The sequence below is a fragment of the Puma concolor genome, chromosome D1 (genome assembly GCF_028749965.1).
Source record: "Puma concolor isolate L17-30 chromosome D1, mPumCon1.1.hap2, whole genome shotgun sequence".
NCBI lineage: Eukaryota > Metazoa > Chordata > Mammalia > Carnivora > Felidae > Puma > Puma concolor.
This window is the reverse complement of record NC_141676.1, coordinates 4,777,430-4,790,392: the sequence shown is the minus strand read 5'-3', so window position 1 is coordinate 4,790,392 and position 12,963 is coordinate 4,777,430. Positions and strand designations below refer to the sequence as shown.

General features: G+C 60.6%; 1 protein-coding gene across 1 annotated transcript; it reads right to left on the bottom strand.

Moving 5' to 3' along the window:
- Positions 1-1,402: 1,402 nt before the first annotated feature.
- Positions 1,403-11,683, bottom strand: UNC93B1 (unc-93B1 regulator of TLR signaling). The gene is made up of 11 exons (XM_086676743.1): positions 11,501-11,683; positions 11,160-11,301; positions 10,491-10,644; positions 8,109-8,270; positions 7,772-7,904; positions 7,347-7,440; positions 6,683-6,807; positions 5,697-5,879; positions 4,938-5,211; positions 2,928-3,046; positions 1,403-2,183 (listed from the first exon to the last, which is right to left on the bottom strand). Exons 1-11 carry the CDS (start codon positions 11,594-11,596, stop codon positions 1,842-1,844), a joined length of 1,824 nt encoding a protein of 607 aa, XP_086532869.1. The 5' UTR covers positions 11,597-11,683; the 3' UTR covers positions 1,403-1,841.
- Positions 11,684-12,963: the final 1,280 nt, after the last annotated feature.

The window sequence follows — 12,963 nt, the reverse complement described above, 5'->3', positions numbered from 1 at the left end:
TCTCTGCCCCTCCCCCACCCACACTCTGCCCCTCTCTCTCTCTCTCAAAAATAAACATTAAAAAAAAAAAAAAAAAACCTACCACTACTTACTAATCAGCTGTGTGCACTGGCCAGCTTCTCACACCTTGAAATCAGACTGGATGCCCCCCAGCCTCACTTCCTGGTCCATGGTGGTGACTTTCCCTTCTTATCCCCAAAACCACAGGAAACCCAACGTCTCAGAGATACAACGTGAAGGGAATGTGCCGTGATCTGATGTTGAAGCTGGGAGCCACCTGGATCTATTAGTTCGCTTGGGGTGGAAAGGTACGCAGGATTGCTGCTTCCCTCCCAAATTTAGAAAATGTAAGATATTCTCTGCATCCTTGTGAGTTTCCTACGGAGCCACTGTGCTGAGGGGTTTCAAACATGTCTCCTTGTTTACCGACGCTGACTTTACCAAGAAGGAATCTGCGGCTCAGATGGGTCAGGCCCTTGACTGAGGTCACAGAGCCTGGCTCCAAGGCCCCCTAGAGGTTGCTAGATGCAAACTCGAGCGAGGCCAGAGAGAAGAGAGTGGAGGCGTGGTTTATGGTGGTGGGCGTGGGGTCTCTAAGAGAACTGAGGCTGAAGTGGGTGTGGACACGGTCTGGCCTTGGCCTTCAGGGGGTAGAGGGGATGTGAGGGGGTGAGGAATGGTGTGGCCGCAGCAGAGGATCTGTTGGGGTGCAACCAGGGCTTTATGACCCTCATGTGGCCCCCTTAGCTGTCCTCACCCAGGCGTTCAAAGCCCTTTCCAGTGGGGTCTCAGTTCCTCCCATGGGGGTCGTGGAGAAAGGGGCACCCTCAGGCTGTAGGGGGTCTGTGGCTCTCATGGGCCCGGCCGCTGAGGCTACAGCAGGGCAGTGGCCAAGTCCACCGGGGCTCAGACAACCATTCTCCCTGCCCAGACCAGCAGGGGCGACCTTGACACGGCTCAGAAGTGGACCTGGCTCCCAAAGGAGTCCCTTGGGGGAGCTGCAGGCAGAAACACCCCAATAGACAGAAAAAGGATGAGGACGGGCGGGAGGGCTGGAGATGCTTATGGAGACTGCAGGAGGGGCGGTGGGAGTTGGACCTTCGGAGTCTGTCGCGCCCTCTAGACCCACGAGGGACCGGCAGCCCCGTCACACTCTCTTGGCCGCGGTCCCCGCAGGCCAAGCGGGGCGCTTCTCTCTCCCGGGTGGACGCGGTGGGACCTGGAAAAACAGGTGGGTGTGGGGAGGGGCGGGGCTTCCAGGAGGGAGGCCGGGAGGATGGGCGGGGATTAGGGGGCCCTCCCCCTCGGCGGGGGTCAAGGGGTCGGAGATCTTGCCCCAGGAGGGTCAGCCGGGCACCCGTCCCGGGCGCCCTCCTTACCCCCGCAGCTCGAGACTTCCCGGTCAGGACAATACAAAAGCTCTTTATTTCTCATTTTCTATAAAAAGTCGTGTCTCTTCACGGACCACGGGGGTATGATGTGCAAAGCGCGCGGTGCACTGGGCGGAGCCCCGCAGCCGAGAGCGGAGCTGGGGCGGGACTGGGGGCGGTGGCGGCAGGAAGACCCCGCCCCTTCTCGGGCCCGGGGAGGGGTCGTGGAGGGCGGCCCCGGAGGTGGGGGGGTCGGCTGTGCCGTCTGTCTCTCCAACCCAGGGGTCTCAAAGCTCCGTCTCATCCAAGAGGGGCTGCGGGACGGGCCCCCGCTGCAGGTGGCCCGGGGGCTCCGGACGGCCGTTCCCGAACACGGGGTTGGGGGCCAAGGTCCTTCCTGAAGGAGGCGCAGTCACGGGGGCCCCGACCTGAGACGCGGTAAACCGAGGCCGGCGAGCAGGCTGGGCCCCCTCACTGCTCCTCGGGCCCGTCGCCCCCCAGGGCCTGTTCGTAGGGGCAGGGCCGGCGGCAGAGGCCGGCCGGCTCCGGGCCAGGCCGGGGACCCGCGGGCGGCGCCTCCTCCTCCACGCCGTCCCCCGGGCCGCCGCCGCTGCCGCCTCCGCAGCCGCGCTCGCCCTCCGCGTCGCTCTCGTCCGAGTTGTCCTCCTCCAGGTACCGGTAGCCGCGCACCTTGTGCTGGGGCCGCGGGATGCGGGGCTGGCGCGGGACCACACCCCGCCGCAGCTTCTGCTCCATCCACAGGTACGAGGCCGCGGCCGCCACCAGCGTCAGCAGCAGCACGGCCAGCTTAGCCTGTGCGCACAAAGAGGGATGCTGGGGACCCGCGGGTCACCGCCCCCGCGCCTTCCCCGCTTAGCCCCTCGCGGGACAGGCGCGCTCCCGTCCCGCATCGCACTGCACAGCTGCCCAAGCCACCTTAGCTTCCTGAGCACCCTGCCGCGGGCGAGGCTCAGAGCCCAGCTCTGCCCCTCCCTGGGGCTTAGCCTCCTGTGTCCCTTAGCGCAGGCACCCTTGTAAGAAATGCCTCTCAGACGTTTCTGGCTGTAGCCCACAGCCAAACGTAGTTCCCCATCATAACAGTCCATACACACATATAAGCAGCACATCCTGCTCTCATGTCTTCTATTTCATTTTTTCAAATGTTGGGTCTCGACCTGCTAAACTGACCCACCAGTAGGTGGGAGCAGAGCACGAGGAACCCGGGTCCCCGCAGGCCAATGAAGGGAAGACCCTCCCCGCCCAGCTCAGAGCTCACATCCTGTGAACAGAGCATCAAACCACCCGCAGGTGTCTCGGATGAACACCCAAGGAAAGAGAAACTGTGAACCCCTTCAGAGACAGGTAAACTGAGGCCCATGGGAGGTGAGGCAGTGAGCGGGTCCTGGGTTTGGAGTGGGCTTGACCCGGCCCTTGGGGAGTAGTGCCTTTGGGGGGCTGTGAGGCTAGGGTGGGCACTCAGAAAGTATCTGCGTGGGTGCTGGCATGAGGGGTGCCTAACGCCCCCAGAGACCCTCCTCCTACCACGCTCAGGCTCACCTTCATGGGCAGGCTTGAGCCCAGGTACACTGTGAAGATGGCCACCGCCTGCCACCAGTGGTAGATGGTGAAGACGAAGTCTTGCCTTTCTTTGTCCTCGTAGAGGATTCCCAAGAGTGCTGCAGGTGGGCAGGACAGGGCAGGGAGGGGAGAGGGGTCAACAGGGACCAGAATGGCTGATCTCCCACTTGTGACCCCCTCAGCGCCAGCACTGGGTTGGTCTCAGCCCTTGGCCTTGGAGCTCCTGGAAAGCCCTTGTGAGCCGGTCCTGGCCTGCCCCCTGGTGGGAGCCCCCATTATTACGCTGCCTGGGGAGCTGAGCAGAGGCAGGAACAGGTGAACTTTGCAGGGGTACAGTGTGGGCCTCACTCTGGAGCACATGTGTGGTCTCAAAGGCGGAAAACTCTATATGCCGTCATATCCCGTCCTCTCTCGGACCCCAGGTGCCTAACGCCAGGCCTTTGGAGGAGGCTGTTTCTCCTCACCCTGGGCTCAGGGAGGGCAAACTGCTCGCAGCAACAAGCTTTCTGCAAATCAAACCTGAAAAGGGGAGGTTTGGACTTATTTTTCGAGGAATCCTCCCTGGACTGGGAAGAAAGACCACCGGACAGGGAGTCAGGAGACTCAGGACTGTGAAGTGGAGAGACTTAGTACAGAGATGAGGATTCAAATGTTGGCTCTATGGGGTAGTCTCAGCGTAAGTTAACTCCCCATGGCCAGTTTTCCCAACTGTAAATGAGATGCTGCATATTATATGTCGTGTTCTGAGGTTTTAATGTGAGAGCGCCCACAGAGCACCTAGCAAATCGTACCCTCACCTGCCACTCAGGACATTAACTTCCCTGCCCTAAGGCCTTGCAGTGTGACCACTCCTCCCAGGGCTACTGTGGAGGGACAGGGAGCCCCCCCCCCCCCCCCAGGGTTCACAAGGAGGAGGCAGGAAGCAGAACTGGGCAGGCAGAAGGGGATTCCAGGACCAGGTCCTAATCCAGACCTGGTACCAACGCCGGATGCTGCCCAGATCTGGCGGCCTCAGAGCAACAGCTAAGAGAGTGTGGCCCAGAATGCAGGGCTCCATGCCCTATGACAGTTGAGGATACCTGACTGTCTGATGGCGGGTGCAGGGGTCACCTGAGCCAGCCCCCACCCTGCCCACAGCAGGCATGACCTCCACCACACCACGCCCCCAGGGTGATGTTCAAAACTGTTAACAGCACTGGCCCATCACAGCGGATGCTGATGTGGAAGATCCAAATAACCGCACCTGTGTGTACTGACTGCGTGTCACGGGCATATGCCTACCTGGGGGCAGCGAGCATCACACAGCTGAACTCTGACCCGCCCACCCTCACTTTTCTGCCAACAGAGTTCCACTCCCCGGGGCCCCCACCCCAGCAGCCCAGACTCAGGGCCCGGACCCTGCTACTCTGCAGACCGGCGTTGGGGCTTCATGCCTGCTCCCAGCTCTTCTCCATAAAAAGGTCATGTGTGCGCCTGCACCCTGGAGCGTGTACAGGGCCACCTGCTGCTTCCCAGGCTCCCTAGAGCACGGACTGGCAATCTGCTCCCAGTGTCAGGGTGGGCCCTGTCCTCTGGTTGGAAAGCAAAGTATCCCAAGTGTGGTTTTCCACACTGTCGCTCAGGGGTGCCCACAGAGCCCTGTACCTACTCCGTGTAGCCACAAGATCTCACGGTGACCGCCCCCACCCCCAGTGGCCACAGGGCCCCAAGCCCACCCTGGGGTGTCGACAGGATGTCCATGGCGTGCAACTCCCATACCTGCCCCTGGTGCGTCCACAGCCCTCCTCATCTGTCCCTGCAGCCCATGGAACTTCCTCCCACCCCTGGGAGTGTCCACAGGGATGCTCACCCACCTCCACCATAACAGACCCCTAGTGTATCCGTGGGACCCCATGTCTGTCCCTGGGATCTCTGTGTTCCTCCCCAACCACCCCGAGGCAGTCACAGGGTCCCCTGCCCAGCCATCCCAGTGCCCATGGCTATACTCACTGCTGAGCCCGGTCTTATTGAGGGCACTGCCCACACCCCAGAGGACAGCCGCTACGTAGAGGATCCAAATGTGTCGCAGGACCCGAGGTGTGGGGGCCCAGAAGAAGAGGCCGAGAGTGAGCAGCAGGTGCACTCCAGCCCCAGCCACCAGGGGCACCGGGCGCGGCAGCCACAGTCCCAGCAGGCCTAGGAGCGAGGCAGCGGAGGCGCCCAGGCTATAAGCCACGAGGAGGTGGGCCAGGCGTTCCAGCCCCACGGAGCACACACCATAGCCCTGGGGGGACAGAAGTGAGTGTCAGAGGTCAGCTGGCCCAGGCTCTGGCCCTCCCTACCTGAGGTCTTCAGGCCACACCCTGTCCCCTCTGGACCAAGTCAGGGCTAACTCCTGGAAAGTTCATGGGGAGCTTCTGAAGGCACAGACAGGGGAGAAGGCTTGAACAATGTCCTCGGATACCAAGGCTGTACCCCGCATGGAACTATACACTTTATGGGCGTTATTCTATCTCAACCATATAACAGCTCTGGGAGCAAGCATGGTTATTAGAATCGCTTCACAGATAAAGGAAATTGAGGCCCAGAGAGGTTAAAATAACGTGCCTAAGGCAGTGGGGGAATGGCGGAAGGGAGGGAAGAAAGGAAGGGGGGTGTCTGGGACGCACCTGTGCATACTTACACATGTATTCAAAACCTTTAGCCGAAATACAAATTTAACCTGAAGTTCTGTATATTATCTGACAACGCTATGCAGGGGGTACTTACCAGGGTGAGACCAGTGCAGGCAAAGAGGACCTCGAAGCCGCTGTAGATAAAGAAGGGCACGAGGTGCCGCAGGCGGAAGTCGCGCACGTGCTTGAAGGGCAGCTGGAAGATGTTACCCCAGCCCACGCTGCGCAGGTCGATCTCCTCAGTGGGCCGGTAGGCGGCGCCGCACAGGCCCAGAACCTGCGGACCCGCGGGCTGAGGGGGCGGGCTGCCAGGCACTCAGGCCTCAGGCCCGGCCCCTAGACACACCCACAGACCTCAGCCCCGCCTCCTAGCCCCAGGCCCCACCCCCAGGCACATCCACAGACCTCGGCCTCACCTCCGGGCTCCGCCCCTAAACACACCCATAGATTTCAACCCTGCTTCTCAACCCTGGGCCCTGCCCCTAGACTCACCACAGACTTTAATCCCGCCTCCCAGCCCCCGGGCCCCGCCCCTAGACACACCCGCAGACCTAAGCTCCACCCCTCAGCCTTTGGCCCTGCCCGCAGGCTCCCCGGTAGACCTCGGCCCCGCCTCCCAGGCCAGGGCCTCGCCCCTAGACACACCCACAGACCTACAGACCTCAGCCCAGCCTCTCAGCCTCGGGTCCTGCCCCCAGCTTCACCCGTAGACCTCGGCTTTGTTCCCCAGCCCCGCCTCCAGGAAGATGCCACGCCCAAGCCACGCCCCCTGCACCTTAGTCCTAGCTCTCGGGTTCTGCCTCCAGCCCAGTCCTCTAGGACCCCGTCTCCAGCTCTACCCCAGACCAGGCTTGGTCCCCCTTTCCTTGTTCTCTGGGATTCCAACTCCAGGTTCATTCCCAAACCTCTAGCCTGGCTCCTAGGTTCAGGCTTCCTCCCCAGGATTCAGACCCGGCTCCCACCTCAGACCAGGACATTGCCCAGGCGGCCTGCCAGCAACGCGCCCAGATGGCACCCGTTTCTCCCCGCCTCAGTCCCCAGACTTTATTGACTCCGCCGCCACCCCATCCAAGGCCGCACCAGCAGCATGGCCAGAAAGGCCACTGCCATGAGCACGCTCTCCACCACAATGAGGTTTCGGCTCCGTGGTAACGTCTTCAGAACTGTCTTGTTGAAGCCACTGAGGATGCCCTGGCTGTTAGTACCTGAAGAGGGGGACGCAGGAAGTAGAGCACACTGTCAACTCAACCACAAAGAAATGGAGCAAGGAGGGAGGGTGCAGGGGAGAGTCAGGGGTGGTGGGTGAGGACAGTGCTTGCAAAGGCAAGGTTCATTTGGGGAGCAGCTTGGGGGAGAGGGCCACTGGGGCTGGAGGGGCCACAAGGAGAGGAACACCTAGCCCCCCTTCCTGCCCTAGTGCCTGGAGGCTGGAGGTGGGGACCAGTCCATCCCCCAACTGCATACATTCACCCTGCAGTGATTGAGCTCTGAGGATATCTGTGGCTCAGCCCAGATGGCATCTCCTCCAGGCAGCCTTCCCTGATGCACCCTGTCCCCACCAGGCTGGGTCAGATGTCCTAACTGCATACTGCCTTGCCCGTAAGAGGTGTGGGCCACCAGGCTCTCAGCCCCGGACCCGTGGGCAAGGGCATCCTCTCTGGGCACTCTCAAGAGCCCAGTGTCTGCTGGATGACTCAATGGGGGAGGTGAACAGGCCTGGGGGTCGCACCCCATGCAGACTAACCGCAGCTCTGCACGTTGTAGAGTGTGTGGTTCAGGTCATACAGGTAGTGGTTCAGGAAGTAGATCATGGGCAGCTGGGCACAGGCGAAGCTCAGCTGTGGGCAGGAGGGCAGCTTGGGCTGGGCTCAGAAGCAGGCACGGGGCACAGGCATGATCTGAAAGGGGTCTGGGCACAGCCTTGGCCGAAGAGGAGCCCTCCCCCCGCTCTGGGGGCAGCCTGGTGGCAGGAGGGAGTGCCCAGCGCAGGAGGACTTTCTCCTCAACAAGGAGACGAGGAGGTCGGTCACCAGAGGTCAGTAAGCAGAGGGCGGCTCAAGAAAGGGCAGTCGGACTGGAGGGTCGAAAGGACTGTGGGATGGGCTCCAACGTGTGGGTTCTGGGCTTGCAACACCCTCCCCCCATGGCGCCAACGTGGAGCTGACTCACATGGAAGAAGCTATAGAAGATCACTTGGAAGACCAGGAGGTATGGCGCGTGGGAGCCCCGCGGCGGGCGCTTCTGGGGGCCCTGATCATCCTGCTCCTTATAATGGGAGTACTCGTAGTACTTCTGAGCCATCCTGGACCACAAAGGAGAGAAAGCTTCCCCCAGTCCAACCTCTACCAGATGTCTCTGCTTCCTGCACCCAGGGCTATGGGCTGCGTCTCACGGACGGGGAAACTGAGACCCGAAAGGCAGAGAGAGCTCCGCCAGCTGAGGTTGGCAGTGCGGCAGAGACACAGCCAGGTCTCCAGCCTCCCACCCTGCGGCCCCCCAGGCTCACCTGGTGATGTAGTTGCCCATGGAGGCCCAAAGAGGCACGATGGCCATGCCCAAGGCCACAGCTGAGGGCACGAGTGTGTAGTAGCGTTCCCAGTAATTGGTGGAGACGAAGAGGGCATAGATGCCCACAGCCAGGAACATCATCCACTTGGTGCCAAAAAACCTGCGGGCAGTAGGAGGGATGCTGGCACCGCGAGCCTGCCCAGACCACTGGGGCCTGAGACCAGAGGGGCCACAGACCCGGGTGCCGGCTCACCAACCAGGCGGTGCGAGACGGAGAGTAATCCCTGGCCTTGGAGTCAGGGGCTCTAAGAGTAGCAGAGACAGGGACTTGCTGGTGGTCTCAGTCCCAGGTCCCCACAATCAGTTTCCACAGCTTAAGGGGGAGCACGGAGCCCAAACCACAAGCTTCTCGTGGCCACTGCAAGGATGGGGGGAGAAGGGTCGGTGTCACCAGTCAGTGGCCTGTGTGCACATCCAGCCCCCATTTGTGTTCTGGGCTGGCTCGCGAATCCCCCTTCTCCATCCAAGCTCACGTGCTGTGGCTTCAGGGCCCAGGGACACAAGTCAAACTGGGTCGAGGAAACTTAGGACCAGAGAGAGGTCCTGGCAGGACCAACGTCCCTTCCTCCCTGCCCATCGCTCTTGCCGTCCACTGTGGTCACTTGGGAAGCTCCGTCCTCACTGGCTTCTAGGACAACAGGCTTGCTGACTCAGAAAATGCCACACTGGGCTTAAAGGTGGTTGACCACTGACCGGATAAGGGCCCGCTCAGGGCACGGAGGCTAGTCAGGCTAAAAGCCACTGCCAGGAGCTCTGGGGTGTTTTTGAGTTATTTGTGCTCATTAGTTCCTTTCCTTGCTTTGGCTTCCAGGAAGCTCAAAGCCAAATGACTCTGATTTTCCGATCACAATTACTTTCTCTATTACAGGGCCCCAGTTATTATCCTTATTTTGCCATATAAAAAATAGATAGACAGCCCACTCTGGTCTATTGGGGGGGGGGGCAAGTCACATTTTGATGGAGTAAATGAGCAAAAAGTAAAAATATCAGCACTCATTGCTGGCGAGGCTGTGGTTTAAAAAATGATGCGCACAGCCCGAGGCCATGCAAATTGGCACAGCCCTCTAGGAAATCAGCCTGATAGTTTGGGCAAGGGGCAAGCTTAGGGCGAGGGAGTCAAACTTTCCGACTGCCAGGTGCTACCGGTGGGACCTGGGCAAGCCGTTGAATGTCTCGTTTTCTCGTCGTCTCTTAGATCTCCCTGGGATCCTAGGGAATGAGGGAACGCTCAGAAAGTGCCCAGCACATGGGAAATGAAGAATTAGCTGTTCTTATCAACAGTGGTATGTTTTCAGAGCCATAGTCTTTCATATGGCTCTGATCTGCTAAATGTACCGCTAGAAATTGATTGTAGAATTTTTTTAATTTTAAGAAGGGAAGAGCTACAAGCATAAAGTGAATATGCAAAAAAAAAAAAAAAACCAAGAAGGAGGGGGGCTGAATGTCCAACTCTGAGCCTCGGTTGGGTGCCCCCATCTCTGCAGAAGATTCTACCATCACAGAGTCCTCAATGTGAATTCAGCACATGCTCTGGTGACAAGGACGTAAACGTTTATCCCTGCATGCTGCTGGGACAACAAAGTTAGCTGATTTACTGGAGGGCTTGGGAGGGTTTTCTTTTTTCTGATTTCAGTTAGGATCCTAATGGTCTTTGTGCGATGATGTTAAAGGAGTTTGGGGTTTGGGGGGGTTGGGGTTTTTTGTTTTTGTTTGTTTGTTTGTTTTAAGATAGAGGAACTAAAACCCATCTAATTGGTCTGCTAGTCTCTGGGTCTCATCTGAGCGGAGACCCACCTCCCGGTGGGGAGGGTGCATGTGGAGGGGGGTTTTGCACTGGCCAGAAGGCTGGACCAGATGCTTCCAAGGCTCAGGTCCAGGGTAGACCCTCTGGGGCACCTGCCGGGCCATGTCTTCCCTCAATACCGGCCATGGGGCTGATCAGGCCGGGCTTGGTTGCCTGGGCGTTAGGGCTGATCAGATCCTCTCCAGAGATTCCACAGCCCTGGTCTTGGAAAGGTCCCTGTAGCTCCAAACCACGGAGGAGGACACAAAGACAATGCCATGTGGGGCACAGGCAAGGTGAGGGAAGGGGCAGGAGTGGATTTCGGTTGTGGGAAATGTGCCCTGGGGTCAAGTTCCTGCTCCCTTCCCTAAACCTGGGTCCTCCCCTCTCTCTCACCCCTCCAGGTAGGCAAGGCCCCTCCCCAGCTCCCCACCCCCAAGAACACGGGGGCAGGGGGAGACCCCATGGGCCAAGAGCCCTTGCACCCTTCAGTATCTGAGTGACAGTCCAGCCCTGTTGGGGACAGCAGCAACGCACCTGATAAGCACAGGTGTGTAGAGCAAAGCGGCGATGGGCGTCACGTTGATGCCCATCAGCATCTTGCTGTCGATGTCGGGCAGCCCCATGTTGCCATACTTCACCTCGCGGTAGGTCTCATCGTAGTGCAGGATCAGCTGCATCTGCAGGAGGCCTGGGGGGGCAGGGGGCGGGCACAGAGGGGGCAGCCTAACTCCCGCGGCAACGGAACAGAGGCCGGCGCGCGAGCTTGGAGGGAGCGCCAGTCACCAAAGGAGTCCCCGATTCCAACGCCCATGAGGACCGAGAGGGATGCCCAGGCTGGGCCAAGCGTCCTGACAGCCCGTGGCAGCGTCGGCCACTTGAATCCAGACCCTCCCCGCACCCCCCCCCCCCCACCCTTCCCGCGTACACACGTCCAGCGCTCCAGATCTGGAAGGCGGCAGACCCGCCCAGGGCGCCCAGACCCTGGCCACGCGCTCCCGAAGGTGCTGCCTGGGAATCCAGAACACTGCCCCTGACCCCACCTCCATGCGGTGAGGCCACAGCTGCAGCAGCTGCGAGCCCGGCAGAGGAGGAAGTGAAAGAGGAAGGGAAGCCAACCGGCCCCTAAGGTTTCTCTTTCCCTGACCGGGGCTGGGAAGGGAGGCCGAGGGGAAGCCGCGGGTTCTGGCGCTGCGGGCCGCCTACCCAGGTAGACGGCGTAGGTGAGCATGCCCCCCGCGCTGGCCGCCAGCACGTTCTTGACCACGCCGAGGCGCTTGCGCCGGTAGTAGCGGCGCTCCTCCTCCTCCTCGTTGTAGTTGGGGTACGCGCCCACCAGCTCGTCCAGCTGCGGGGCACGCACGGCGTGCACGTCGCACCCGGGCTGGGGGCCCCGGGGGTCGCATCGCACCGCCCCACTCCGGGTACCCGCTGCCACGGCCCGACCCGGGGGCGGCGCCTCCCCGCCTCCCCCACGCCGGGGAGACCCCCCCTCCCCCGCGCTCCCGGTCCTCGCACCCCCCCCTCACAGACCCGTCCCCGCTCACCGGAGCCCCCGGCCCGTCGGGGACCCCGAGCCGGTCCTCGTCGCCCTGCGGCCCCGCGGCCCCCGCCACGCGGTAGAGCGGCGGCACCGCCTCCATGGCCCGACCCCGAGGGAGCACTGACGGCGGCCGCCTGGGGTGCACGAGCGGCGGGCTGGACACTTCCTCCAGGCGGCGGGCCCCGCCCCCGCCCCGCCCCCGCCCCGCCCCCGCCCCGCCCCCGCCCCGCCCCGCGGGTCACCGGCTCGCGAGGGGCGGGGCCTAAGGTGTCCGCGAGCGCGGGGGCGGGGCGGGGGGCGTGGCCGGTGTCCCCGGGCCGCCGGGACCTGGCCTCGGAGACGGGAGGGGCAAGTTCGACTCTTCGCTCAGCCATTTCCTGGCTTGGTAGCTTTGGGAATCAACTCCACTTCTCTGGGTCTCCGTTTTCTCACTCAGCACGGCTTCCCAGGGCAATCACCGGATTGCTAAATTAATGCAGAGCCTTGGGGGGCCTGGGGGGCTCAGGTCATGATCTCACGGTTTGTGGGTTCGAGCCCCAGGTCGGGCTCTGTGCTGACAGCTCAGCGCCTGGAGCCTGCTTCGGATTCTATGTCTCCCTCTCTCTCTCTGCCCCTCCCCTGTTCATGCTCTCTCTCTTCTCAAAAATAAAATCATTAAAAAAAAAATTTTTTTTTTAAATTAACGCAAAGCCTTAGAAGAGTGCCAGGCCATAATAGGCTCTACTCAGGGCTACCACTGTCGCCCTCAGCTCCACCTCCACGCCCCATGCGGTGTGTTTGCAGGTCAGCAAAGAGCCCCCCACAGCAGCCCCACGGAGGGATCCCACCACCGGACTTGACAGCCGGTGCCCTCCTCCCATGCACCGCCCTCCAGTTGCGGTGCGGCGGCTGCAGGCAGAAGCTCTGGCAGAGCTGGTGGGAGGCTGCTGGCTGCGCCCCGGAGCCTCCTGCACCCTCCCCTTGGGGTCCGCCCTGCAGCGGAGCCCCCGAAGTTCTTGCGTTGCAGGAGCTGAGGCTCCACAGCGCTGGCTATCACCTTGGTTGCGACCACTTGGGAAGCTTTTAAAAATCTACAGTTCCCAGGTCAGTCTCTTCAACAGATGGTGTTGCGAAAACTGGATAGGTAACCTCACGCAGAAAATGAAGCTGGATCCCCATCTGACACCCTCACAGAATTTAATTGAAATGGATGGAAGGCTTAAAACCATAAAACTCCTAAAAGAAAACAGGGCAAAAGCTTCTTGACATGGGTCTTGGAAAGATTTTTTGCATATCACACCAAAAGCACAAACAGTACAAGAAATAAAAATCAACAGGTGGGACGACATCAAACTTAAAAGCTTCTGCACAGCAAAAGTAAACAGTTAAGAGATAGCAAATGTCGGTGAGGATGCAGAGAAAATGGAACCCTTGTGCCCTGCTGGTGGGGTGGCAAACTGGTCCCGCCATCTTGGAGAATAGTCTGGA